The 27,073-nt window shown below is 44.0% G+C and overlaps 1 protein-coding gene across 9 annotated transcripts in view; it reads left to right on the plus strand.

Annotated features, from left to right (window-relative positions):
* The window catches only part of Zbtb20 (zinc finger and BTB domain containing 20), a 257,502-nt gene extending 233,968 nt beyond the window's left edge, over positions 1 to 23,534 (plus strand). For all 9 annotated transcript variants that reach the window (XM_032900209.1, XM_032900208.1, XM_032900214.1 and 6 more), the window contains 2 exons: positions 8,607 to 10,211; positions 17,883 to 23,534. In XM_032900209.1, coding sequence (XP_032756100.1) covers positions 8,607 to 10,211; positions 17,883 to 18,304 — 2,027 coding nt within the window. In that variant the 3' untranslated portion in view covers positions 18,305 to 23,534. The remainder of the gene's footprint in view (positions 1 to 8,606; positions 10,212 to 17,882) is intronic.
* The last annotated feature ends 3,539 nt before the right edge of the window (positions 23,535 to 27,073 follow it).

A 27,073-nucleotide genomic window follows, 5' to 3' on the forward strand; every position in this document is an offset into this window, starting at 1 on the left:
TCCAAAGAGACTGACAGCCCTTTACCAGGGAACCTGTGTGTGGGGAAAGAAAGACTCACACTTTATAAGGATAAGTAGAAATGTGCTCTACACACTGCTACAGGAGAGCACAGTATCTCCTTAGCTACCCAGTCAGAGTAAGGCCATACAAAGATCAGGTGATTAATGGGGCTTATGGCTCTGGTCTGATTTCTGGTTGATTCTCAGATATGTGTCTTCCTCAAGTTCTGGAATGTGTAATTATGGTAAGGATACTTAGCACCTGGCCAAATGGGTAGGTCAGAACTGCCTTTTCCTAGGAGAGTGGTAAATAAAATTAGTATGTCCCCAGAGGGTTTATAAAGATTAACCCCGCATCGAGGACTTGCAAGACGCCAGCGCAGTGACTCCCGCTTCAGCCCACTCAGCCTTTTTATTTGGCCTGTGCAAAGGACAGATGGATCCTAGAGAATGTTAATAGATTATTAAAAGTTTAGCCAAGTGATGACTTCAGTTGATTAATTTACAAGATGTAGTTTCATTGTTGAGCAAATCAACATGTGCCCTGGTACTTCATAAACAGCTAATGATCTGGCAAGTACCCTTTTCTCCATAAGACAAATGCCTAGGCCAGCAGTGTATTTATAGTGCGGTTCCTGCTCAGGACAGTGTTCGCTTCTTAGCCCAACATCGCTGTTTAATTTCCAAAGATCTTTATCTCGTTTCCTTTCCAAGCCCTACCCTGCTCCTTTACGCTGACGCATTATACTGATTGGGCATGGTAACTGGAAAGAGCCAACCGAGTCCTGTAGACATTAATAAACCAATTATGTCAAAGGGTGGGAAGTGAAATTCAGGGCCTTGTACCTCAGAGAAACGTCTAGGGCTGTATGGTGGGGCATGTTAAGATCCCTTCTAAGGTAATGGTAAGCTGCTACAACTGGTATTTCCTGTAACCAAAAGGAAGAGGAAAATGGTACAGTGTCTGTGTGGTTTTGCCTAGGAAGCACTTCCTGCAACACAAGGAAGTTCCACAAAGGAGAAACCTAAATATCCACAGTTCCTCTTCCTGCTCCTCATCACCGTCTCTCCCAGCCTGAATCTCTGATTCATAGAGAAAACCTCTCTCTGGGTCTCTGGACACTCAGCCTCAACCGCAGAGCCACACCACGGTTTCCCTGACTCTTAGGCTTTCAGACTCATACTGATCTGTGTCACTAAGATCCTGGTGTCCCCCGCCTGAGATGACCTGTCACAGAACTTCCCAACTTCCATAATTGCATGAGACAATCCCACAGTAAGTTTCATATGTCCATACTAATATTCTCCTGATCCTATATCTCTGGAAAGTCCGGACATGCACACAGATGATATAGTCACACTAAAACTGAGTTTTTAGTTGATGTTTAGAATTGGTTCCATAAATTGTTGATTAATTACTTGTAGACTGATGTTTGATTGTTCTTTGTTGTGACCTAAAAGGATTTAGGTTGACTTTTTAGAAATTCAATAATTATTATGACATGTGTTTTTATATAACTGCAGACAAAGAATCAGTCAAGGTAAAATAATTATTTATCATTATTATTATCATTATTATTATTTAACAAGTCTAGGTGAATTTGTATGTAGGAAAGCACACATTGGAGTCTATTCGGTTTCTATAATGTGGCCTGAGTTTTGACTGCCAGCTCCTTTCTAAGCAGAGCCAAGAGAGGAACACGATCAGTTTCATATGTGCAGGTTTCCGCAGGATCAAAGCAGAATGCTGTTGCCAGAACCTCGGGATCTACGTTGATTGGTTAATATGTTTCAAAGATCGAAGGTCTCTTTGCATGGATATCTTCTTTGCTTTAGATTTCAGCTTGTACATTTACACTGGGGAACTCTCGGTAAACGTCTCACTAATAATCTAGTGAAAATCCAAGCAACCCCACGTCAGCCTTAGGCGTTAGTCAGTTAGGTTTATAATTTCCGCATGAAGCCAGCAAAGCTTCAGTCCCTCTTGGGATCCCAGCAGACTTGGTTTGAAGTAGGCAAGCCAGAGAGACCTGAGCTAAGTGAAAGGGCCTATGCGAGACCCACAGGAAAAGCTTCCTGGGATTAGTTCTTCCTTTGGACCTAAGACTCCAACAGTGATGGAAACCTAGCCTCAGCCTTCAGACAAAGTAGAAAGGGAATTAAACACACAGAAAAGGAAATTAGACAAAGTAGAAAGGAAATTAAACACACAGAAAAGGAAATTAGACGTGGAACAGTTGTCTAGAGTTGGGGTTGACTTTAGTGTCATAGAACAAGTGGTTTTTTTGTTTTGGTTTTACTTCCCTGTCGCCCATACATAAAACTTAAGAACAGAAGTGAGGATGGAGAGAGGAGGGAAAGGGGAAGAGAAAGAAGGGGAAGTGAAAGGGGGAAGGAGACAAGAGAAGAGAGTGGAAGGATGGAAACAGTGGAGAAGAGAATAGGACGGGGAGAGAAAAGAGCAGAGGGGAAGGATGAAGGAAGGAGGAAGACGAGGGAAGGGCAGAAAGGAGAAAGGGAGATTGCAGAGCTTTCAAGAGAACCTTATTTCAATTTTGTTTTGTTGTGTGAATTGGAAGTGTACACTGGATTTGCATCATCTTTGTGCTGTAATATCTCATTTTATCATTCAAAAAATATTCAAAAATATCTCATCCCCTAATTGTTCCATAAATTTGTAATAATGTCAAAAGAAGTGTGCCCTGCTAAAAACCCACATCAAATCAAACCTTGCTCAATGATTGCCTTCAACAGTTGGAAACAACATCGCCTACTTCCTCAGCTCCATTCCAAACAGCTTCAGTCCCTTATCCTCAGTCCTCTGTTCTGAGAGGACTGAAAGCAGCATGGGGTTTGAGGCTGAACTGTGGAGCCTGGCCCCCTCCGCTGCACCTAGTCTACGTACTGAGTAACTGACCTCCTTTGAACCCTACTTTTGATTTAAACCTGTTGGCTTGATCATACTGGGTTTAATTTGAGAACTGGTATTTCCTCCTTTTTCCAGCCCTGCCTTCCCATCCCCCTCCTCAGCCCCTCCCCTGCACCTTACCCTTGCACTCCCTCTATTTTATGTATCCCTTTGCTCTCCTGCCTGAGAAAGAACTGGATTTCACACCTAATTAAAAAAGATTGTATTGCCTGCTGTTCCCTTCTCGTCCGTTTTCTCTTATTCTTGGGCAGCCTTTCATTCTCATGCTAAGTCCTAGCCCTGGACCCCTGCAGCTTACAGGACAGGCAGGGGCAAAGTTCCTGTAAAACCAGCACCAGGCCTTCCACCGCCCATTTCTTGAGGCGCATTTCCCCCTGAGGACTCAGCCCTGCCTCAGCACCGTCATTTGTGCTCCAGGGAACAGTCACTTGGAATAATTACGCCCTCACTGTCCTTAGGACAATTTCTTGAATGTTCCCAGGGAGGGTCATCACAGGCTGACTTTTTACTCTGGGACAAAGCCAGGTGGATAGGATATTCTTTTAAGATAATATGAAGAGACCTATTTTTAATAACAGTTTTCTCATGCCACTTGTGGGCTTTCTTATAGTGATGTGGCATCTTCGAATACACAAAAATCTACATAAAGTTGTGTAGTGTTTAAAGAGTTGGGGTTTCCAGGGGAGGGAGGTTAGTTGGTTTGGGGGTGTCTTTTGTGGTTTTTTTTTTTTTTTTTTTTTGTGGGTTTTTTTTTGTTTTTTTTGAATAGCCCAGATGCCTATTCAGTGCCAATCTTAGAAAGAATGGAGTTAGCATTTTCACACCGTTCCTTCCTATACAGTTCTTGAATGCCATCTAATCAAGATTTGTTCTCAATGGGGACAAATCTACAGTAGGCTATTTCAAATTTATTCCATTGGGATCTATACATTAATGCCCATTGGATGAAAAGGACATGCTCACAAAAGCCTGGACTTTGCCTCGCTGTGGCAGAAACTTTCCCACTGTATTTGAGTTAAAAATAAAAGCAAGCCTGGGAAAGGAATTGCCTCTGCATTGTGTGCTGGAGGAAGGAGGCATGCCTGAATGGACAGGCAGAGTTTCTCCACCGCATCTGTACCACCACCAGCGAGGAGGAGCCAGCCTTTCACGCAGCCCGCCGCTATAGTGGGGGCCAAGTGTACTCAGGGAGATGTTCAGAGTCTTGTCCATAAAAATCCAGATGGCTGCTAAGGCCAGCTTGTATCTGCGCAGGGTTTACATTTGCCTGTCTGGTTTGCAGTGAAATTGACGACAATGATAATATTATACTCACAGTTATATTATACTGATGGTTAAAATTGCAAAATCTTCACCCCAGTTCAGTCAAACAACAGATTTTCCACATGAAGTTGTTCTCCTGCATGTGCATGCATGCATGTGTGCATGTGTAAGATAAAATAGGTTCTCTCATCTCTTAGGCAATGTCTACTTTCCTTTTAGTATCTCTCTCTCCATTTTTAAAAATAAGAGTAAGGATGGCCCTAGATTGTTGGCAATACAGTGTCACTCCTCAGAGCACCAGGAAACATGGATTCTAATCCCAACTCAGTTGGTTGCTTGCTGTAGAGAACTTTGATTAAATCAGGTTGAAACTTTTAGAATCAAAACATTCTCTTACCTCAAACAGAAACAACAATAATGTCCTGGAAATATATAGGATTGCTGCAAAAAGGGACAGGGGTTTTTATATAGGATAGGCTGTGATGTAGAACTGTCAAGAGAGAAATTTCTTATTAGGTAAAAATATTCAAGAATATTAAGAGTACCAGTTGTGAAGGAGCTGCTGCTTGGACTCCACTGAAATGCACCAACTGTGTCGTCTGACCTCTACATTGCAGTCCATGTGAGTGGCTCTGTGACCAAATACACACAGATGTCTCTACCTGTGTAGAAAGAGGCGTGTGCTAATAAGCCCATCCTGCCCAGAGATGATGCTTTTCCTGCCTTCTGTTTATAGCCATTTAACTGGGCCACTAGATACCTGTTGCACGCTCTCACATGTATGTGTATGTTTAAACTGCAGTAAAGTCTGGAGGCCTAGAGGCCAAAGGCTGGAGGCCATCCTTTTAACTTTTAACTTGAGAGCTGATGGTTGGAGCAGCTGTATGGGCCCCTGTTGCCAGCTCCCAAATAGAGACAAAGCTGTGATGTGGAACTGTCAAGAGAGAAATCCAGAGCCACACTCCCTGGGTTCATACACCAGCTCTACCACCATTTACCAGCTCTGAGCACAAATCCCAGCCCAGTGTATAAATGGGGATAATGATACAACCAGTTCCCCATGGTTGCTCTGAGGATTAAATGGTATGACATGCATAGAGTGGTTTGGACAGTGCTTGACAGATAGTAAGACTTGAAGAAAAGTTTGCCCTTACCATTTTCCTTCTATTTATGCATATGTCTAGAGTATAGAACTCAGCAAGATGCTGAACCATGATCTATCAACTCACTTCCTGGACATCTATTCCTGAATCTTCATTTGGGATCTTCATTTAGGGATATATTTTGTATTAACATATATATTGGGAATTTACCATAATCATTAATTGTGCAATTAGAATTTTATGATTACATGAAAAAGTTGGAAAGTATACTACAGTACTTCAGGTATGTAACAAACCTGGCACAAGGTGAAAGAGCTTGCATCACTGAGTGATACAAGAGCTTAGAGCATTGGATCTGCCTGGACATATGAGACAGTCATGCTTGGATCATAGAGAGAGTGTGGTAGAGCATGGACTTCCCTGAGCAGGTCCTTATTCTAAAGCAGAGGAGAGAGAAGCTGAGAGGCGTGCACCTGTGCACAGGCCAGGTGGTCTGGGGTTGCTAACTACAGGACACACTGATGTTCTGGAATGTATTGTGTGGGCCACTTTGTTCTGAAAGCCCACTTACTTGGCCTCACTCAACCTGATAGCTCAGCTATGTATATTCATAATCTTCTCACCATTGTTCCCAAACACAAGACAAAACAACCCTTGAGGAAGTGTCCTAGATTGAATTCTGATCCAGTGATAAAGATCCTGACCCAAAGTAACTTGGGGAGGAAAGGGTTTATAATGTTTTACAGGTTAGAAGCCATTATCAAGGAAAGCCAAGACAGGAATGGAGAGGGGAAATTTGGTCAGAAATATTGTATGAAAAGAAATTATGTTCAATTAAAAAAAAAGATAGGAAGAAAGAAGCCTTGGGGAAGAACTGAAGCAGAATTAGCAGGATCACCTGTGCTGTGGCTTGGCTAGGAATGGCTCCCATAGGTTTTTGTGTTTGAATGTTCAGGCAGCACTGTTTGAGAATAACCAGTTAGGAGTTCTGGCTTTGCTAAGTAGGTGTGGTCTTATCGGAGGAAGTGTCTCACTGTGGGAGGGCTTTCAAAAGCCCAAGCCCAGCCCAGCCCAGCCCAGCCCAGCCCAGCCCAGCCCAGCCAACCCCAGCCCAGGCAGCCCAGCCAGCCCAGCCCAGCCCAGCCCAGCCCAGGCAGCCCAGCCCAGGCAGCCCAGCCCAGCCCAGCCCAGCCCAGGCAGCCCAGCCCAGGCAGCCCAGCCCAGCCCAGCCCAGCCCAGCGTCTGTCTCCTGCTGCCTGCCATTCAGATGGAGAGCTCTCAACTACTTCTCCAGCACCGCGCAGGTGTAGGCCTCTGTGCCTCCACAATGATAATGGACTAAACTTCTGGGACTGTAAGCAAGCCAACTGAATGCTTTACTTTATAAGGTCACTTTAGTCACAGAGTCTCTTCACAGCACTAGAACACTGACTAAGACAACTTGCTTCCCAGCTCCTCCTCAGCCTTATTTCTCATACTACCCCAAACCATCTGCCCAGGGCTGACTAGGCTCTACTCCATCAATTAGCAATCAAGAAAATTCCCCCATTAATATAGGTTAATCTGATGGATGTGATTCCTCAATTGGGATTTCCTCTTCCTTGGTGTCTATGGCCTATGTCAAGTCTACAAAAACCAACTAACACTGGGAATCATGGTTTCAGAGTGTTCAACTCATGCTTTCTCGGTCCCATTGTAACAAACACATACACAGGGCACATAGATAACCTTATCATATACAGGAAGCAGATAGAATCCAAGAAGTCATAGCAAGATATAGTCCCAAAGGGCACACGACCAATGGTTACTTCCTCCAACCAAGCCCTACCTCTGACCTTTAGCCACCTCCCCCAAATAGCATCTTATTATGAAATCTATGAAGGGCTTAATAATTTCATTAATTCAGACCCCTCATAATCTAATCACCAGTGATAATGCCCATACAGACAGAACCAGAAGTGTTCTTCACTAAAGGTACCTTTTAATCCAATCATGTTTTCTGTCAAAATAAAACATTGCAGATTGTGAAGTTACAAGCTTGGTTCTGACTGAAGAATGGCTTATGGAAAGGTATTCTTAAGAGACATCTGAGAGGTGAGGTAGAAAAATGGGAAATCCCCGGGACTGTGCCATAGCCATCTGTTTCCTTCTCAGTATGGAATGATGTTAACAACACTGTCACCTGTGTAGACAGCCTTGAACATAGGGGTGACAGTTGGTCAGATGAGCAGAGCCTGCACAAAGATTATTATCTTTCTTCTGGGAACAGTGTAAGAGTTCTGCAAAGCACCCTGCTGCTCAAATTAAGCTTATGCACTGCTTCCAGTTCACTCCTGCTCTCCTGGCCTAGTTACTATCGGTCCTCTTTTACTCTAAACACCCAGTTTAAACGATACATGTGACCACCTAGTATGATCCCACTCAGCATATCTAGCTCCGGCCTTTTAAAACATTCTTTCTTTCTGGGAGTGGTGGTGCAAGTACGTCTTTAATTCTGGAGGCAGAGGCAGGAGGATCTCTCAGTTCAAGGCCAGCCTCATCTACTTATGAGCTCCAGGGGAGTCAAAAAACACTGAAATCCCTTCCTCCTCACAGAACCGCCGTGAGAGTGTGCAGACTGTGGGGTGGTAAGAGAGAGGAGATACAGAAGCAGCCAAAAGGTCCCCTGACTGCAAGCAGATTGCGTTCTGCATGCCTCCTGTCATCTGCAAAGTGTGGTGGCAGTGGTGTGGCAAATTTCTTAGTCAGGTTGAAATTTCTAAGAAGTTTTGCAAATCTGATATAGGCTCTGATAATAATATGCCAAGGTAACTAGGAAGGGACTAATTTTTAAACTATGGATATTGTTGCTGCCTACCGATAGAATAAGAAACGTCTGTAACTTGAGGACAGGAGTTAACATTTCCCAGAGGACTTGGATTAGGCCTGTCCAGAGTGAGGCAGGGTAGAGTGTCTCCTGGGCTAACATACATCTTCAAACCATGCTACAGTTATAGGAATAGCAGGCAGCAACCCATCTGGCTGTCCTTTTAGAAAACAACATCTCCTGAATTTCTTGTGTATCCATGAATGCAATATCCAAAACAATTGGGACACTAAGTCCAGAGGTGGGGGAAACTCAAGGCATTGGTTGCCTAGGCTGTGTATGCAATCTCCCCAGCTTCCCTTCCCCTCTCCCCCTCCCCCTCCCTTTTTGTGTGCATCTACAAAGAGGGTGGTTCTGGTTTTACTCTTCTAAGATGGGAGTTAGAAATGCCTTCAGCTATATATGACGATGTGCCCTGTCTTGTATTTGCCTCACTATACTGCAGGTGACATCAGTTGCAAGGGGATGACCGAGCGCATTCACAGCATCAACCTTCACAACTTCAGCAATTCCGTGCTCGAGACCCTCAACGAGCAGCGCAACCGTGGCCACTTCTGTGACGTGACGGTTCGCATCCACGGGAGCATGCTGCGCGCGCATCGCTGCGTGCTGGCAGCCGGCAGCCCCTTCTTCCAAGACAAGCTGCTGCTGGGCTACAGCGACATCGAAATCCCGTCGGTGGTGTCCGTACAGTCAGTGCAAAAGCTCATTGACTTCATGTACAGCGGTGTGCTGAGAGTCTCACAGTCGGAAGCTCTGCAGATCCTCACAGCCGCCAGCATCCTGCAGATCAAAACAGTCATAGATGAGTGCACACGCATCGTGTCTCAAAATGTGGGCGATGTGTTCCCAGGCATCCAGGATTCTGGCCAGGACACACCGAGAGGCACACCAGAGTCAGGCACATCCGGCCAGAGCAGTGACACGGAATCAGGCTACCTGCAAAGCCACCCACAGCACAGTGTGGACCGAATCTACTCTGCACTCTACGCTTGCTCCATGCAGAATGGCAGTGGTGAGCGCTCCTTCTACAGCGGTGCAGTGGTCAGCCACCACGAAACTGCTCTGGGCCTGCCCCGTGACCACCACATGGAAGACCCCAGCTGGATCACACGCATCCATGAGCGCTCCCAGCAAATGGAGCGCTACCTGTCCACCACCCCTGAGACCACGCACTGCCGCAAGCAGCCCCGGCCTGTGCGCATCCAGACCCTGGTGGGTAATATCCACATCAAGCAGGAAATGGAGGATGACTATGACTACTATGGGCAGCAAAGGGTGCAGATCCTAGAGCGCAATGAATCTGAGGAGTGCACAGAAGACACTGACCAGGCAGAGGGCACAGAGAGCGAGCCCAAAGGTGAAAGCTTCGATTCTGGAGTCAGCTCCTCTATCGGCACCGAACCTGACTCAGTGGAGCAACAGTTTGGGGCAGGAACCACGAGAGAGGGTCAGGTGGAAGCTGCCCAGCCCGAGCAGGCAGCAGAAGCCCCAGCCGAGAGCAGTGCCCAGCCAAACCAGCTAGAAACAGGTGCCTCCTCTCCCGAGAGAAGCACCGAGGTAGAGATGGACAACACAGTCATCACTGTCAGTAACAGCTCCGATAAGGGCGTCCTACAGCAGCCTTCAGTCAACACATCAATCGGGCAGCCATTGCCAAGTACCCAGCTCTATTTACGCCAGACAGAAACCCTCACCAGCAACCTGAGGATGCCTCTGACCTTGACCAGCAACACACAGGTCATTGGCACAGCTGGCAACACCTATCTGCCAGCCCTCTTCACTACCCAGCCCGCGGGCAGTGGCCCCAAGCCTTTTCTTTTCAGCCTGCCACAGCCCCTGACAGGCCAGCAGACCCAGTTTGTGACAGTGTCCCAGCCAGGCCTGTCCACCTTTACTGCACAGCTGCCAGCGCCACAGCCCCTGGCCTCATCTGCAAGCCACAGCACAGCCAGTGGGCAAGGCGATAAAAAGCCTTATGAGTGCACTCTCTGCAACAAGACTTTCACAGCCAAACAGAACTACGTCAAGCACATGTTCGTACATACAGGTGAGTGCCTGAGTGCCCCTTCTTCAGGGCTTGGAAACAGGGTGTGGAGGGCCGGCTGTCGGAGCAACAGAGCAAGATAGAAGATAGAAGAGCAGGGATAAAGTCATCCTCAGATCTCAAAGAAACCCCACCATGGGTCCTCTTTAGAAAGAAATCTAACTGTACCTATCATGGGAATAAATTCTCCCAAATCACAAAAATCCTTTATGGAAAAGGCATGACCCATGTTCAAGTACCTGAGTTTTGGAGGTGACATAGTGTAGGTTCAAAGCTTGTTCTTTGGAGACAGATTGCTGGGCCTGGAAATCAAGCCCAGTTACTTACTACCAAACTGTGCCACCTTGGTAGAAATTACCTAATACTTTAAACTTTGACTTCCAGAGCTGAGGAGGGGGAGATAGATGGATGGATGGATGGATGGATGGATGGATGGATGGATGGATGGATAGATAGATACATAGATACATAGATACATAGATAGATAAATACATAGATGGATAGATGGATAGATATGGTAGTGATGTACCTTCCTTGCACTGCCTCTGAGAATGATATTAATTAACATATATGAATTAAAGGTGTCCCTAGAATAGTAGATAGATATTATAGCTGTTATTAGTATTATTTAGATGGTTGAGAGGAGAAAGTAAGTTTATTCTGTTCCAAAGAAGAATAAGTAAATAAATAAATAATTGGGCCATTGAAAGCTTTATGGAAAGCCTTTCAACTAAATAAAAGAACTTGAAGAGTCCAAGCTACTCTGAGCTGTTTGTTTCTCCAATGGGCTCCTGCAATTAAGGGTCTTTAAAGAGAGAATGGACAATTTCATGAAGATACTGTCCAGAGGACTTGGGAAAGATAGTTGTTTCCTTCAGTCTACCACCCTAGAGATAAACCCTCAAACCTCAGAGACTGCCCTTTCCTTAGCTCTGTGATAGGACACAAATAGAAATGCCCATGTCCTCAACCTGTGGGTCAGATCCCATTTAGAGTTGAATCACCCTCTTGCAGAGGTTGACTAAGACCATTAGAAAACACATATAGGGGGTTGGGGATTTAGCTCAGTGGTAGAGCGCTTGCCTAGCAAGCTCAAGGCCCTAGGTTCAGTCCTCAGCTCCGGGGAAAAAAAAAAAAGAAAAGAAAAGAAAAACACATTTAAGTTATGAAGTAGCAATGAAAATAATTTGATGGTTGAGGGTCACCAGAACATGAGGAACTATATTAAAGGGTGGCAGGGTTAGGAAAGTTGAGAACCAATGGTATAAAAGGTCATCTGTATGGTTATGGTTTCACAGAGGTTCTCTTCATACGAAAATCACTGACTGCAACAATGATCATCATATTTGAAATTCTTACAAGAATCATGCTCCTGGCGAAGCTTTGAGTCTGGACTGGTTATGTTAAATAAAATCATTTGTCAGGAAATACTTACCTACTTGAGTCCTAATACAGAAAAACAAATTCACTCCTTAGAGCAGTCTTATTTCCCACACTAGGCTAGTGTGACTCAAAGACACAGGCCATAAGGCACATTCATTCAAATCGAGGGCTAGAAGAAAGCAAGCAGTTGATAAATAAAAACACACAGAATTGAGCAACTGAAACAGCACATTGCCCAGGCTGAACTCTGCCTTCATTGTAGTTCAGTCCAAGTCAGGACATGATGTTAAGTCAGTCTGTGGCTTCACGTGAATCCTTCGGTCCTTAAATCTTAGTCTTCATCCTCCAAACAAACTCAGAGCCTAGGGAGCTTAACCTAGGGTGAGAGGGAATGTACCAGTAACCCGAAACCAGCCAAGTGAGTGAGTCAAACAGCATCTGTGTAGTCGCGCATTACAGATGTGCTCTCAAGCAGTCTTACCCTTCTCTTTAAAAAACAGCTCATCTACCAGCCATGAAATTAAAGATGGGCAGAAGTTGGGGGAACCATTTATGAAAGTCTCTCTTTAGACAAAGTTGACTTTGCCAGTCTTGGATCTTCTTTCCTTTTCGTGGGTCCTCTGTAGTCATGTCAGATAGAAAACATATGCATCCCATTGGTTCAGGCCTTAAATTTGCAACAAAAAACTCTTGTCCTACCTAAAATTCTTTTCAATGTCCTGTGGTTAATCCAAGTAAGTGCCTTGGCCAGTGATCAAAGCAGCAATGGTTTTACACACTCACACATCACAAATGCACAAAGCTGTAGGTGACATTCTTCTTACAGACCTGGGTGTATGCAAAGTGTGGCCTGCACTTAAGTTCCTAAGTACATTCTGAAGCTATTTAAATGTATATAGTGCAGGTCCTTCTGCACACAATCTTGTACATGCGCCAACTAGGCATCTAATTCTTAAAAACCAACTCTTGCCCCTTTTCCTAGAGTTATTTGCCACTGGCAATTTGGAAAGTCCATCTGTATTTCAATACTGAACATGAAAGCAAAAGAATTAGAGAAAAAAAAAAAAAGATAGCACAAGCCGTCCTTCATGGGACAAAGCAGGGTTCTTTCTCACTTCTCCTATCAAGAGACAAAACAGAGGTCAAAATAAAGGAGTTGGAGGGGTCTGAAGCCAGAGATGAAGGATGTTAGAAGGATAAGCTTTGCTGTTGCCATGGATACCAAGGCAAACAACAGGGTGTCATATAATTTATCTGGAAACTCCAGGTGGAACTTTCTTTTAAGATCCAAACTTAGGGCATTTTACTTAAAAAAAAAAATCTATAAATGAATATGGGCTAGCATATGTAGTTGCTTAGCAAATGTTTGTTGAGTGAGTATGTAAATGAATGTTCAAAAATGTGGACATGCTTTCCAGGAGAACTTAATTCAAGGAACTTATACATAAATGCATTCTTTTCTCTGCACGACTTGTAGATTTCTTTCTTTAAAAAAAAAAGCTTTAGAATATATTGTGCAGTATCTATATTCCCACTTGTGGCTTTTCACCAGCAAATGATAGTTCTTTGGCTTTTTTCTGAATCATATTATCATCAGCCCATTTGTTGGTGATGTTTTTCAGCCCATTGATCTCCTTTGCACGCAAGATAATTCTGCTTGTTTCTTTGGAAACTCAGCTTTTTCAGCCATAAATTCAATGGGAAAAGAGTAATAGCTGTAGGCATGGCAGTGTTAGCAATAAGCTACTGTCTTAGTCAGGATTTGTATTCTCGCACAAACATCATGACCAAGAAGCAAGTTGGAGAGGAAAGGGTTTATTCAGCTTACACTTCCACATTGCTGTTCATCACCAAAGGAAGTCAGGACTGGAACTCAAGCAGGTCAGGAAGCAGGAGCTGATGCAGAGGCCATGGAGGGATGCTGCTTACTGGCTTGCTTCCCCTGGCTTGCTCAGCATGCTTTCCAAGACTACCAGCCAAGGAATGGCACCACCCACAAGGGTCTGGGCCCTCCCACCCTTGAACACTAATTAAGAAAATGTCTTACATCTGGGTCTCATGGAGGCATTTCCTCAAGGGAGGCTCCATTCTGTGATAACTCCAGCTTGTATCAAGTTGACAAACAAAACCAGCCAGTACAGCTACTAAGAGAGACAAAACTATGGTGTTACCATCCACATAGGCGTTGAACTGTTAAATCTCTCAAGAGGAGGAGAGCCTCAGTTTTACCACTTTGTAACTAAGTGACTTTAAGTTCTAGGTTGAACTGGAACCATGATTTTCCAGGGTCTTAATAATCAGTTACCTGAGGATTAAGAAATGGATACAGAAGCATTTGACTATAAATGCTATAGCTATCACTGATACGTAGGAATATACATTACAGAAACCATGCATTTTTCAGCATGCTCAAAGAACTAACTGTTCATGGTGGTGGGGGAGTTAGCAGGGGTTTGGAGCTTATCCTACCCTTGGCTATCATTCATTTGTTGGGATTTTGAAGGTGTCAGCACAAAAGTAACAGGAAATACCATTTTCTGGAGTGGTAGCATTCATCCCACTCACAGCACTGTAAGAAGTCAGATAATGTAAAAAAGTGTTCCCCTAGCATTTACAATCCCGCTGACCACCAAAATGTCTGAGTTGACCATGAAGCAGAGACGTTTGTTAATGTATATGTCCCCAGTTGGCAATCCCTCCTAGACAGTCAGCAGGGAATAGGTCAGATCATACCATCCATGTCCTACTGCCCCAGGCCCTCTTCACCAGACACCAAGAGGAACTGTGCAGACAATGAGGTCATTGGGTTTGACACAGTCCCACTGTCGCCTTTTCCTGTTTTCTGGTCCCATCTTCATTTTTCCCATTCAGCGGACCTGTACTTCCTAGACCTCCTCCCTTTCCTCTTCTTCTGACTCCCTTGCTTTTTTATACTCACCAAGCATCCTGTTTTGGTTTTTCTGACACACACACACACGCCACGCCCACCACATGCACCCAAAGACGAGGGTAGACGTTATGCTCTGTGTTAATGTGTAGAACTGCTCCTTTCACTACCGTGTACACCTTAGACCAGACTGCATGCCTCACTTGTTTATGAGCCTCAGGGAAACAGCCTGCTTTAGGGATCCCCTGAAACATTGTTTTGGTTCCTTTGGTTTGGCTTCTGTTTAACTCAGAATCTATCTTCCTATGCACTGTAGTGATTCCCTAGTTGATTTACTTTATCCTCAGTTCCTGCAGGCTGGATATAACACTTTAGCTCTCCTTAAAATGACCTCTACTCAACGCTAAGTGCCTTAGCATTAATTTTCAAAACAAGTTTACACACGCACACTGTCTGAACCATTACTGAGTTCTAGATAAGAAAACCAAGGCTTAGGCAGCTTGGATGACATGCCCAAATCACTCAGCCAAGAAATGGAATTCCTATCAGACTCCTTCCCCAGAATGGATCACTTTACAGGGAAGGGGCTCCAGTGCCCGCTGCCCTTCGTGTTATAGTTCACATGTCCTCTTTGCATTTTGTGATGCTTCTTAACAACCCAGACTTGGGGATGTGAACCCTATGCTCCAACCCAGAGAGCCATTGGTGACAGTTTATCATCATAACCTCAGATTTCTCCACCTGCAGAGAGACAGTCTACAGACCACTCATTTCATGAATGGTGCCCCATTTCCTTTAAGGTCTGCTGTAAGTGATATGTAGGGGAGTAAGTTGATAGGCAGTGTTATGATTCCTGCTGAGTGATGTTTTAAATCTTTACATCTAGGAAGGACAAGTGTTGGCAGATGACTGATATGATCATACACCAGGCCATCCGGGCAGTCCCTGAAGTGCTCAGCTCTTTTGTCGGGACACTCAGTTATTAAAGAGAGCACCTTTCTCTGGCCAGCAGGAGGTGCCTTGTGCACACTTTGTCCTTTTCCTGTGGTAGGGCAGACCCCTGGATACTTTTTCCTATTTAAAAATGTGGGACTGCCCAAGCAGTGAGTCATTAAGCAGGTTGCCCTCAGGTCATTCACTGACAAGGCCAGGACTAGAGACCTTAGGGGTTGTCGACCACCCTGAGATGAAGACCAGTAAATCCTCAGAGCCATAGCAAGTGCTCGGTCCAATTTATCACAGAAGGCAAAGCAGACCCAGAGAGATGAAAACACTTAAAAAGCCCAGGGTCACACAAATAATTACTGACATAACCACACTACACGCATACAAACAGCCTACGTATATATGTGGCAGAGAAGATGACAACTGTGAAGAATCAATTTGTACTTGGATTAGAAGGGTGTGAGAGTAAAAGAGCCTTGATTAGTGACCTTGCCTGGAGAAAAAGCACAGTCAGAAGGTGAACGTTCAAACAGCAAAAGCATTTTAACAGAGTTTCACCTTCCTAACAGGCCAAAATACCATCTGCAATTTAAGGCATGCTTCCCATTAAAGGTGACAGGTGGACATGCTCTCAGAGACAGTTGGCCAGCCTCTCCTAGCCACCATAAACTATACTGAAAACACAGGGACAGCAGAGAGCAGCTGAGTTACAAGCATGTTTACAGCTGACAGCAGTGCCCCAACTAAAAATAGCATGCATGGGTGTCTAAGGGGATCTCTCATTTCCAAAACTTTACAAATGTAAACACTGGGTATCAGCTGTGCTCTTTAACAAAGTGAGATCATTAGCAAGAAGCCTTCCCCATATTCTCTTATTTTTATCTAAAAATTAAATTATTCTCTTTTAGCTAGCCCTAGGATCCTGTACATCGTACTCCCCATTAGAGTGCTTTAGTTCAAACTCCCTTATGTTAGAAATATGAAGAAAATTATCAAATTAGAGAAAGTTCCATAAGATGCAACATACATAGGAAGCACTGGCAGAAGCCGGCATAGTAAACGTTCAGTGCATAGGCATCTGTTTTATTGCTGTCCTTGCCATGATACATCTGCCTCCTTCAAAGGGGAAAAATGAGAACAGTCAAGCCCCTTATTCCCATGGCAGTGAACTCGAGCGTCAGGATTGGATCCTGTGTCCTGCCGCACATTACTCAAGAAGGTCTCAGACCTGGGGCTTTAGGCATCCTGAGGCAAATGCCAGCTTTGGACTATCAGTGAGGAGGTGGAAGAGGGAGACCATGCACTTTAGAGAGGCTCTGTCATCTGTCAAAACCTGAAAGCAGCAAGTGTTGAGAACCAATATTAATTAAACATCAAAAAAGGCAAATCTTGTAACAATTATCCAAAGTGATGTCCCAGACCCATGGGCTCTAAGGGGTCCCCATGTCACCATCCAGTGGCTATTCTTACCTTACTATTTTTAACTTGCTAGATCATTTGGTTTCAGAGCCAATGGCAGACAAAGCAGTAAACACACAAGAAAAAAGGGCTGTGCCAGCTGGCTAAGAAAAAAAGTAGACAGAAAAAAACTATTTTAGAAATTGACCTAAAAGTTCAAAAAACATATGGAACCATTTAATGGGGGAGGATGTAGCCTTGTAATAAGAATGCCATGCATATACTCCCACACCGCCCTTGGTGGTCTGCAAAGTGAGTCCATATGTAATTCATGTCAACACCATCACAGTGAGGTAAGCAGGACGGTGTACCTCAGAGACTCTCAGTGATTTGTTATGATGGCGCACAGTGTGTAGATGCCTATGCTTGAACAGGGCTCAAGACTCACTGGTTGTCCACCATCTATTCAACTGTCACAGCCAGTGGAGCCAATCTGCAGAACAGTGCAGTCAACACAGAATAGCCAGTCCATTCAGGAAGACGTTTATCAGATACAGCCCAGGCCTGTCATCAATAATGTGTACATTTACTAGACTGAATAGTGAAATTGGAGACTTTCCGAAAAGAATCAAGTTATAAGGCCAGTATGTCCCAATGATTATAGCAACCCCAGTTCTCTTAATTCTTACATTTGTTTGCTAATATTAACTGGAAATATGTAAATCTTTAATAATGGTACTGGGATTTTTTCCTCCAGATGGCCTTTGAAGAGTTGGGTGGTTGAATGTTGTTTCTTAACAAGAGAGCAGTTTTTGGTCATGGGGAAATGGAAAACTCTAGACTCTCCTGGCATTCTTAAAACAAGCTTGCTCTGAAAAGGAGGCCAGAGAGGCTTAGATCTTTCCAATCAAGGATGATCCATGAAACAATCAATTTTTACTTTTTGTTTGTTTGTTTTTGTTTTGTTTTTCTTTTTTGTTGTCTTGTTTTTCTGTCTCTCATTCTCCCACTCTGGCTGTGTGTTGTTCTGTCCTGCTTGCTGTCTCTTCCCACATCACCAGGTGAGAAGCCCCACCAGTGCAGCATCTGTTGGCGCTCCTTCTCCTTGAAGGATTACCTTATCAAGCACATGGTGACACACACAGGAGTGAGAGCATACCAGTGTAGCATCTGCAACAAGCGCTTCACCCAGAAGAGTTCCCTCAATGTGCACATGCGCCTGCACCGCGGGGAGAAGTCCTATGAGTGCTACATCTGCAAAAAGAAGTTCTCCCACAAGACCCTGCTGGAGCGACATGTGGCCCTGCACAGCGCCAGCAACGGGACCCCTCCAGCAGGCACACCCCCAGGTGCCCGCGCGGGTCCGCCAGGCGTGGTGGCCTGCACAGAGGGGACCACTTACGTCTGCTCCGTCTGCCCAGCAAAGTTTGACCAAATCGAGCAGTTCAACGACCACATGAGGATGCATGTGTCTGACGGATAAGTAGTACCTTTCTCTCTTTCTTATGAACCAAACAAAACAACAACAAAAGAAATAAACAAACAGACAGACAACAAGCTATGGCACTAGAATTTAAGAAATGTTTTGGTTTCATTTTTACTTTCTGTTTTTGTTTTTGTTCCGTTTCATTTTGTACTACATGAAGAACTGTTTTTTGCCTGCTGGTACATTACATTTCCGGGGGCTTGGGTGGATAATACTTTTCCCAGTCTCCCTTGGATGGTGGCCTTAAGGCCTGGTAGTGCTTCAAGAGGTCCACTGGTTGGATCTCTAGCTACTGGCCTCTAAATACAACCCTTCTTTACAAAAACAAAACAAAAAAACAAACAAACAAAAAAAACAAAAACAAAACAAAAAAATAAAACAAAAAAAGCAAAAAACCACACACACACACAAAAAACAAAAAAATCTTTTAAAAAAGTTTTAAAAAATGTTTAAAAAAGAAAAAATTGTTTTTCCACTCGTGAAGAGCACTACAAAATTTATTACGAGATGTAAAGGCCTGCTGTCTTTAAGTACACCGCTCACAGTGTTTCAGTGGACATTTCACAATTCTGGCCACTTGGACTTCACAGTAAGCAGTTTAAACTGTGGAAAATCACTTCTGGTTGAAAACCCAGAGGAAAGGCCCTGCTGTTTCCACCCCTACGTTGTCTGATTTCATTAAAGGGCTCTGGGATGGGATGGGGCGGTGAGCCAGGTGGTGTGAGGGAAACTGTGTGGCCGGCTTCTCCCCCAGACCCGCCCGGTCCACACACCCTCACCCACCTCCTCCGCATCCCCGCCCCTTTCCGCAGAACCAGGAAGACTTGGACGAGCAACAAGCAACAGTGGCCATCGTATTTATTCAGTGTCTTCGCTGAGCCAGAGCCTCAGCACAATCCAGAGGGACTTTCATGAAAGGCAGGAATGCAGATAAAACAAAGATTACAGATTTGCACCTATGTTTCTAGGTACAAGAGAAGGATTATTTCCAACAATCTTTGCAAAAAAAAAAAAAAAGTGTCAGGATATATTCTTGTGGAAGAGAAAAAGAAAGAGAAATGGAGGGTGGGGGGAACTGTAAAAGTTCTTGAGGCTTTTTTTAATTCAAAAATTTATAGAGGGGCAAAAGTGATGTTTACCAGATAGAATGCTGATTTTTTTAATATATTTACAACAGTATTTGTGTAAAAAAAAAAACAAAAAAGTGAGATTGTTAAAGTGATTTTTTTTCTCGTTTTGTTCTGCATACACTGCCACCGCCCCCTTCTTTTACTTTGTCTCTCACACATATATATATTTTTTGGTAAGTCAAGACTGTTAAGGTTAGCGATACTGCTTCCAGATAGAAAGAATAAAAGGCAACTAAAGCTATATTTGAAAGAGAGGAAGGATATTTTCTTCATATTTTTTTCTTAGTTTTTATTATTTTAAAGTATTGCCTGGGTTGCTGAGGGCCTCCGAGGCCTGCCCGCCCTGCTGTAATTTCGACTGCTGCTCTGTTTTGATGCGTAGATCTTTGACTTGTAGCAAGCTTAAGGGGCTCCACTGAGTATCACCGTCCGTCTAGAATTCTGTCCTTTGTCACGGGAGGGAAGTGCTCTTTTAGAAGCAGATTTCTTACTTCTCCATCGTCTCACTGAGCTCTTAGGATTCTAGAGTTTCCATTAACCTTGCTTTTTCCTATGGTGAAACACTAGTGGTCTAGAGATCTTGACTAGGGGTTCATTTCCTTTATGATCCGCCAGGAGACGGAATCCACATGCCTCTACCCTGCTCCTCACCTCTCCACTGTGTGAGCATCACTACGAGAAGCCTGTTACAAGCCACAGTGCATTGATGCCAAAACTCCTTTCTCCTTTCACAGCCTCTGACTCTCTCCATCATGGCTGACAGGGCTGAGTAGGATGACCATTCTTTAGTTGATTGTTGACTCTTGTTTTTTTTGGAAATTAACAGTTTCTCTATGCTAACATCCAGCTTTCAGAAGGCCAGGGATCTCCAGCATCATCCCAGATGCCGCCCTTTCTAGTTGGGGTTTCTCTCTTTGGTCTTGATCAAGAAATCGTAAGATTTTCCAGTTATAGACAATGTCCTAAAGGGATTCCAGCTAAAAAAAATAGGACTTTTAAAACCTAGCTAATACTTGCTAAGTAATTTCATGACTGGCCATGTTTTAGCATACTTAAAAGGAAAAATAACTATTTCAACAATATAAAAACACAAAACTACATTTTTTTTAGAAAGAAGAAAGGGTATTTTCTTTTCTAAATTGTTCTACATTTTAATTCAATTTTCCTCTGAATTTTCCTGTTAGCATTTTATTTACAAAAAAAGAAAAAAAATGCAGCAAATGAGGGGAAATTTTCCAAGGCAAGCAACTCTATAATGACTAAATTGGTTTTATTCATATATTTTAGACAATTGGTTGACTTGGATCTTTCCATAAGTTCTTTGTGATGTTTAGTAGTTTGTGCAGCTGGAGTATTTGTGGCGTTGAAGTTGGTCTTATGGTGCTTAATTCAGTGGATGTTTTGCTAGAAGTTGTAGTGTGGATTTGGATGGGTAACTGACTACTGAGTATCACTTATTGTGATGACTGAGAAGAGGACACCCAAGAACTTGTGTGACCTGTTTTAAAAATTAGCTTCAGAAACACAGAAGTTCTCCCTACCCTACGTCATGCTGTTTTTGCTGTTGTTAGTATTCCAAGTCAAGAGTGACTTAATGTTTCTTTACCACCAATAGAGGGAGCATTAAGTAATGACGTCATGGAGTCATTTGTATAGTTCAAAAAATCTGAGTCCTTTAACCCATCAGGAAAAAAAAGGAACGCTGTGATTATTTTTTTCTTAATCTGGAGGGAAAAAGACATGAAATCACTCATCGTATAAAGCAAGTAAAAGAAAGCCAAGGCCCAGTTTCAGTTATCTTCACTGTTGATAGGAGCACATTCAAAGTAGTGTCTCTAGTCAAACTTCAGTAAAGTAGTCAGAACTCAGACTGTTCCTGGGAAGACTTAAATCTTGAGTGCCATTAGGTCACACTTCCATCTGCTATGACATCTGAAAGAATCCCATTTGTCTTAATGCTGATTTTCCATTGTCAAAAGGCTAAGCAACTGGGTTTAAAATCCAGTATTTGTTGTAGAGCGTGTTAAAAAAAAGACACCAGGTGATTTGAAACTCTGGGACACATCCTTTCCTTGTAAAGGGAAGATCTCCTTTGAAAACCTGGCTGGAGATCCCTGTGGAATTCTTGGTTAGGTCCTACTGCACAGGCTCACTCCTACTGTACCCCCACCCCCAACATCTCCCAACCGAAAATACTGCTTTCTAGAATTGAAAGGACACGCGATTGGCATCAGAGCTCCAAACCGGTGAAGCTTCCTTAGTGCTAGTGCGGCACATCTGGCCTCTCGAGGGCTGGTTTCCAGCTGCCCTACATTGTAGGGGAGAAGCCAGTCTGCACCTGCTTCAAAAAGTTACCGGTGCTTCCAGGATTGCCCACATGCACTCACTATTTCACAACCACAAGAAAGAGAGGGTGAGAACGAGGGCCATTATTTGGTTTTCAGTCCTACAGTTTTTATGGTGGGATGCTATCAGTTCTTTTAAAACTAGAAAACAAACAAACAGAAAAGGTCCTTTTAGTATTCAGGAACACTTGCACATGTGTGCAAGCACACACGTGCACACGCTCACACATGATGGAAGCAGGTGTTCCAGGCAGAAGGCCTCTTGAGAAGTTTAGGGAACAGGAACTGGTATGCAAAAGAATACTAGTTTAAATTTTTTTTAACCAATCTATGACTTTAACAAGGAATTTGTTAAATACAAAAAACAAAAGACTACCAGCATTTGTACAAAAAGAGCCCCTAACTGTATAAAATATAGCCCCCCAAAGGACATTAATTACACCTAAAGGATATGATTCAGCTCTAAAATAAAAAACATTGAGAAACACACACACACACACACACACACACACACACACACACACACACACAGTATTCCTAAATGAAAAGCTTTAGAGAAGTATTTCCACCGTTGTAAACTTACCCTCCTCACAGCCATTCGGCAGGCTCTCTCACCCAAGCTCTTTTTGCCAGGAGTTAGGATGCTAAGTAATTCTGGCTCATGCCCCAGATGCTACCATTCCTCTCTCCCTACCTAGGAGGTCACAGGAGCTGCTGGCTTTAGAAAGACTTGGGCTTGCCTAAGAGAAACTTTATTGTATGTCATAATATCATGGAAGGACCAAGAAAGCTCTTTTCAGTCCATGAACAGGGAGTTCATGTGTCTGAGACTGGGCAGCAAGAGCCTCCCCTGGGCACGCCTGTTTCATGTCAGTCTTCCTGTCAGCATCTGCGTGTGCTTCCTTCTCACACACCATCCACCATCATGTGGCCTGCTGATGCCCCAAAGCAGTGTTTTCTTTCAGTATAGAATAAACTGGAAGTGTATGCCTCAACAAACCCCTCAGGTCCCCAGGAAAAGTCCTTGTTGCAATCCTCCAAGTTACTCCAACACCACTGTCCTGAGGAATGATGGCAAGGATGCATAGCAGATATGCCCGTTGTGAGGCTTCCCCTGATGTCGCAGAGGGGGTTGGTTTGATTAGCTAGGGCTAGCCATCGGAGGTGTGTGGGTCTACAGAAGATCACATCTGGCAGGTTCTGCTCTGACCAGGGCAGCTGCAGCTAAGGGAACAAAAAGGTTGTAGCCCAGGAGCAGACAGGAGATACCCTGGGGAGGAAAGAGAAGAGAGGGTGGTGCCCTTTCTGCTGTGACCTGACTCTTAAAAGAAACCCTCTAAAAAGAATTCTTTAATTTAGTAATGAGTTGAAGTCTAGGGTAATGGAAGCTCTGGGGAGGAGAACAAAAGAATTGCAAAATGTATTCAGTACCCAACAATACCAAACCAGAAAACATCCAATCACAAAGCTAGGAAGTTTGGCAAGAGGTACTTAGGGAAACCTCCAGCCTTTTCCATGGGTAGGGTCGGCAGACTTTCTTTTGAGTGATTTCTGGCTCAGAGAAACCTCTTTACTCACTAGAAAAGAACTTTATTTAAATGGCCAATTCTGTACCCCCCCCCCTTCCCGGGGGGGATTTTTTTTAAAGACAGAAAAGAAAAATAGGACACTAAAGACAGAACCATGTGAGTTGGTGACAAACAAAAGAAAGGGGACACTAGAATTTCAATGGACTCCCCATTGGATAGATTTTAAAAAAAAAGCAAAGCTACCCAGGGGCCTCCCAGCTCTGGACTCCCAGTCTAATGGGAGGGGACAGTACTTGACCTGGCCCAGCTGCTGGCTTTCTGGGGCTGGTCCTAACTTCCCAACTGGAACCCTGGCAACCTTCTTCATGTTTTCATAAAGAAAAAGGACTGTTCTCTGAGGTGCCCTGGAAATAGGTAGCATGGGGCAAACTTGAAACAGCAACCTGTGCTCTGGTGCTCAGGATGCCCCAGAAGCTCGTGAAAATACGTCCCTGTTCCCGAGGGCTTTGTGCGCGGAGTTATCATTTCCAGTGCGCGGGCTGGGGACTTAGCTCAGTGGTAGAGCGCTTACCTAGGGAAGCGCAAGGCCCTGGGTTCGGTCCCCAGCTCGAAAAAAAAGAACCAAAAAAAAAAAAAAAAAAAAAAGAAGAACTCCAGTGCGCTTAAACCTCCACACCAGGCAGAGGCAGAAGCAGACTGTGTTCCTATAACTGTACCAGTTACTAACCAGAGCATCAGCATTTCTAACCCTGGGTAGCAAGATGATCAACCCAAGCAAAGTAGCCCCAGAAGCCTAAGTTTCCCAAGATGCTTTTCTGCTTGGATACCGAATGCACTGCAGAAAGGGATGCACATCACCTGGTGCCCGGAGTGCCACTGGGTCCGTAGAGCTAGTCTCCACTCTCTGTAAGGGAAGAGGCAAAGGGAGGGCTCGCAGGGCATGGGTTATTTTTCAGAACTCTATGTCTCCTCCTCACGGGAGGAAGACTAAAAAAGGCCCAGAACTGGAGCAAGAGTCTTAACATATGGTTTACTGCCCTTCACCCAGAGTTTCTTTAGGCCATCTATGCTCCACAGACTCCTGGCATAACCACAGCTAAGGAACTTTAACAAGAAACCATTAGGTTGTAGATTATTGCCTTAAGTTAGAAACCTTGAAGAAAAGCAGACAGAGACAGACAGACAGACAGACAGACAGACAGACAGACAGACACACACACACACACACACACACACACACATACACGAAAGGTGGTGAAGATAGGGACATTTCTTGGCTTTTAACAGTTTCATAATCACAAAAATAAGCTCTATCCATGACTGAGGACTATGGGGACAGTGACTTCCTGGGAGCCACCAAACTTGCAGGGGAACCAGCTGCTTGCAGGAAGCAGCCATGTCCTGTCTGCTCTCATTGGTGGTCGAGGCTGGATGTAAAATAACCATGTTGCTGAGGAACAAACCTTGTTAAACAAAGTCACGGGTGCCTGGGGGGCCCACAGATGTCTCCTTAACAGGGAGCCCCATCCTAAACACAGCTTTCAGAGTCGAACAGTACAGGCTGCACTCTGTCCCACCTTAGTTTTGGGGTGCATTGGGTTTGTCTTGTGAGCCTCTGTTTAAATGCAAAATCAAAACTTTCAAGTCTTTAATGAAGAGGCATAATCTGCAAATCTTAGACAAACTCTAGCCCTAGTCATGAAGTCCTAGCTTCAGCAATGCCTGAAAACAGTCCAAGGCTCTCCCTGGGTCTCTTTCAGACTGAGGAGTTTCTTGATTCAGAGTGCTTACATGATCCTGATACTCCTAAGGCATAGAGAAAAAGAACCCCACAGGAGACATCTGTTTCTACTGCTGTTGCGACAGTTGTTATAGCCCAAAGCATAGCTGTCGTTTGCACACAAATGCTAATAACAAAAGTGGCTTAACCCATCCAGTTTGTCACAGCTGCTGTCCAGAACGTCTGTGTGTGAGTGCACCTTATCCCTGTGCACACATGGTGTGAGGCACTTGTACCACAAGACTTCATTCATAGTCTCCACTGACAGCAGCACACGCTTGAGAATTTCTAGCTAGAGTCAAAGGCCTGACACCATGCATGTACCTGCTTTCTGCTTTGTTATCCTGGTTGGGTGCATCGATATCTGTGATGAGGCTTTAGAGCATTTAGAAAGAGCCCAACCAGCAGTAGTTTGTGTATAGCCCCTTGAGGAAAAACTTGAACAAATGCTACACTTCTGTGGATTTACTGGTGAATGTGTATGTGTGCGCACGCGCATGGGTGTGCACAAGACCGTGCATATTTGTATGTTTGTGTCTATTTATGTTGTCTGAGTGTGTGTGCATCCTCAAGTGAAGCACACACACGGCAGAGTTCCTGGTGCCTCTATACAGTTGCCTCTTCTACCACTGTGTCAGACTCATGGCTTTCTTCCCAGGAAGCAGTCACCTGCCCACTCTGTTGCTTTTTGTAGCATTTCAGAGTTGGGAGAAACAAAGGCAGCTTGTTGGCTCCACAGCAAACCCACAGGGACAGGCTGTTTTGCTCCAGAAGAGGGTGGAGTACACACACTCAACTAGAAACAGACCAGAGGGAGCCATCCATGGCACCTTACAAGACTCCCAGAGGAGAGGCACCTAGCCAAGCAGGTGACATCCAAACAGCCCAGGATTAAGCTGGAGCTCAAAGGCTATTCCGGTCCTTTCTAGAACCTTCGAGGCTTTAGAGAAGGAATATGGTCTACAGATCAAAGATAAATCTAGTCCCAGGCATGAAGTCCCAGCTCCCGGCATGTGCACACGCTCACACAGGAACCACGTGGGAGTCCCACTCCCAAGCTGAAGCTCCCTGGTGCTGCCTGCACCATCATCACTGAACATCACTACCATTCACAAGTTGTGTCTCCTGAAACCAGTGTGGCCTTCACCCAAGTCTTTCCAGGATGGGTTATTTACCATGTCTAGCAAACCAACAGAATATCAGGGAGCATCTTGAGGGCAGTCTCTAAGAATCAGTGGCTCTTGCCCACGTCAGACATTAAAGTAGAATGCTATTCTAGCATAATGTATGCTAGAATATTTTATGACTGGACTTAGCTTTCACAGGTTGATGGCTTGGTGACCTGGAAACAGTTAGATTTAGTTTTCTCATTCCCATACCCCTCTTTTACTAGGCAGTTTCTTTCGTCCTTCCTTCCTTCCTTCCATCCCTCCTTCCTTCCTTCCTTTTGATATCTAGATTATTTCTGCTTTACAGAATTCAGAGGATTCTCTGTTCGTCGTGTATTTTAGTGACATTTTACCTTCCCTCATGCAGTAAGGCTACTTACCTTTGCAACTATTTTTTGTTGTTGTTTTATTACTTTAAAAATGTATATTGTCTTTCTGTATCCAAAAGAAGTCTGTGACCGTAACCACAGGAATTTCTTTTTACTGGAAAAAAGTTCATTTCTTGTTTTTTGTTTTTATTGTTTTAATTCACAGTACTAGTGACTCTGTGGAGGACTATGGTTACTATTTAGGTATACTTACTTAAGTACAATACACTACATTGCAGTGTTTCTGAAACCTAGAACATACACATTATATATAACAGCTCTATATTGAAGTATATTACATTATATTCATTTTAACTTTGAATCTGCCATATGATCATCAGTTGATTGAAATATTATTTCTTCACATGTATCACCATCACCACCTGCTGCAGTTAATCTGGTGCATTTAATGGTCATTATTGCTCTTCTTTGCCTTTTGTATTAT

The sequence above is a fragment of the Rattus rattus genome, chromosome 4, assembly GCF_011064425.1.
Source record: "Rattus rattus isolate New Zealand chromosome 4, Rrattus_CSIRO_v1, whole genome shotgun sequence".
Lineage (NCBI taxonomy): Eukaryota > Metazoa > Chordata > Mammalia > Rodentia > Muridae > Rattus > Rattus rattus.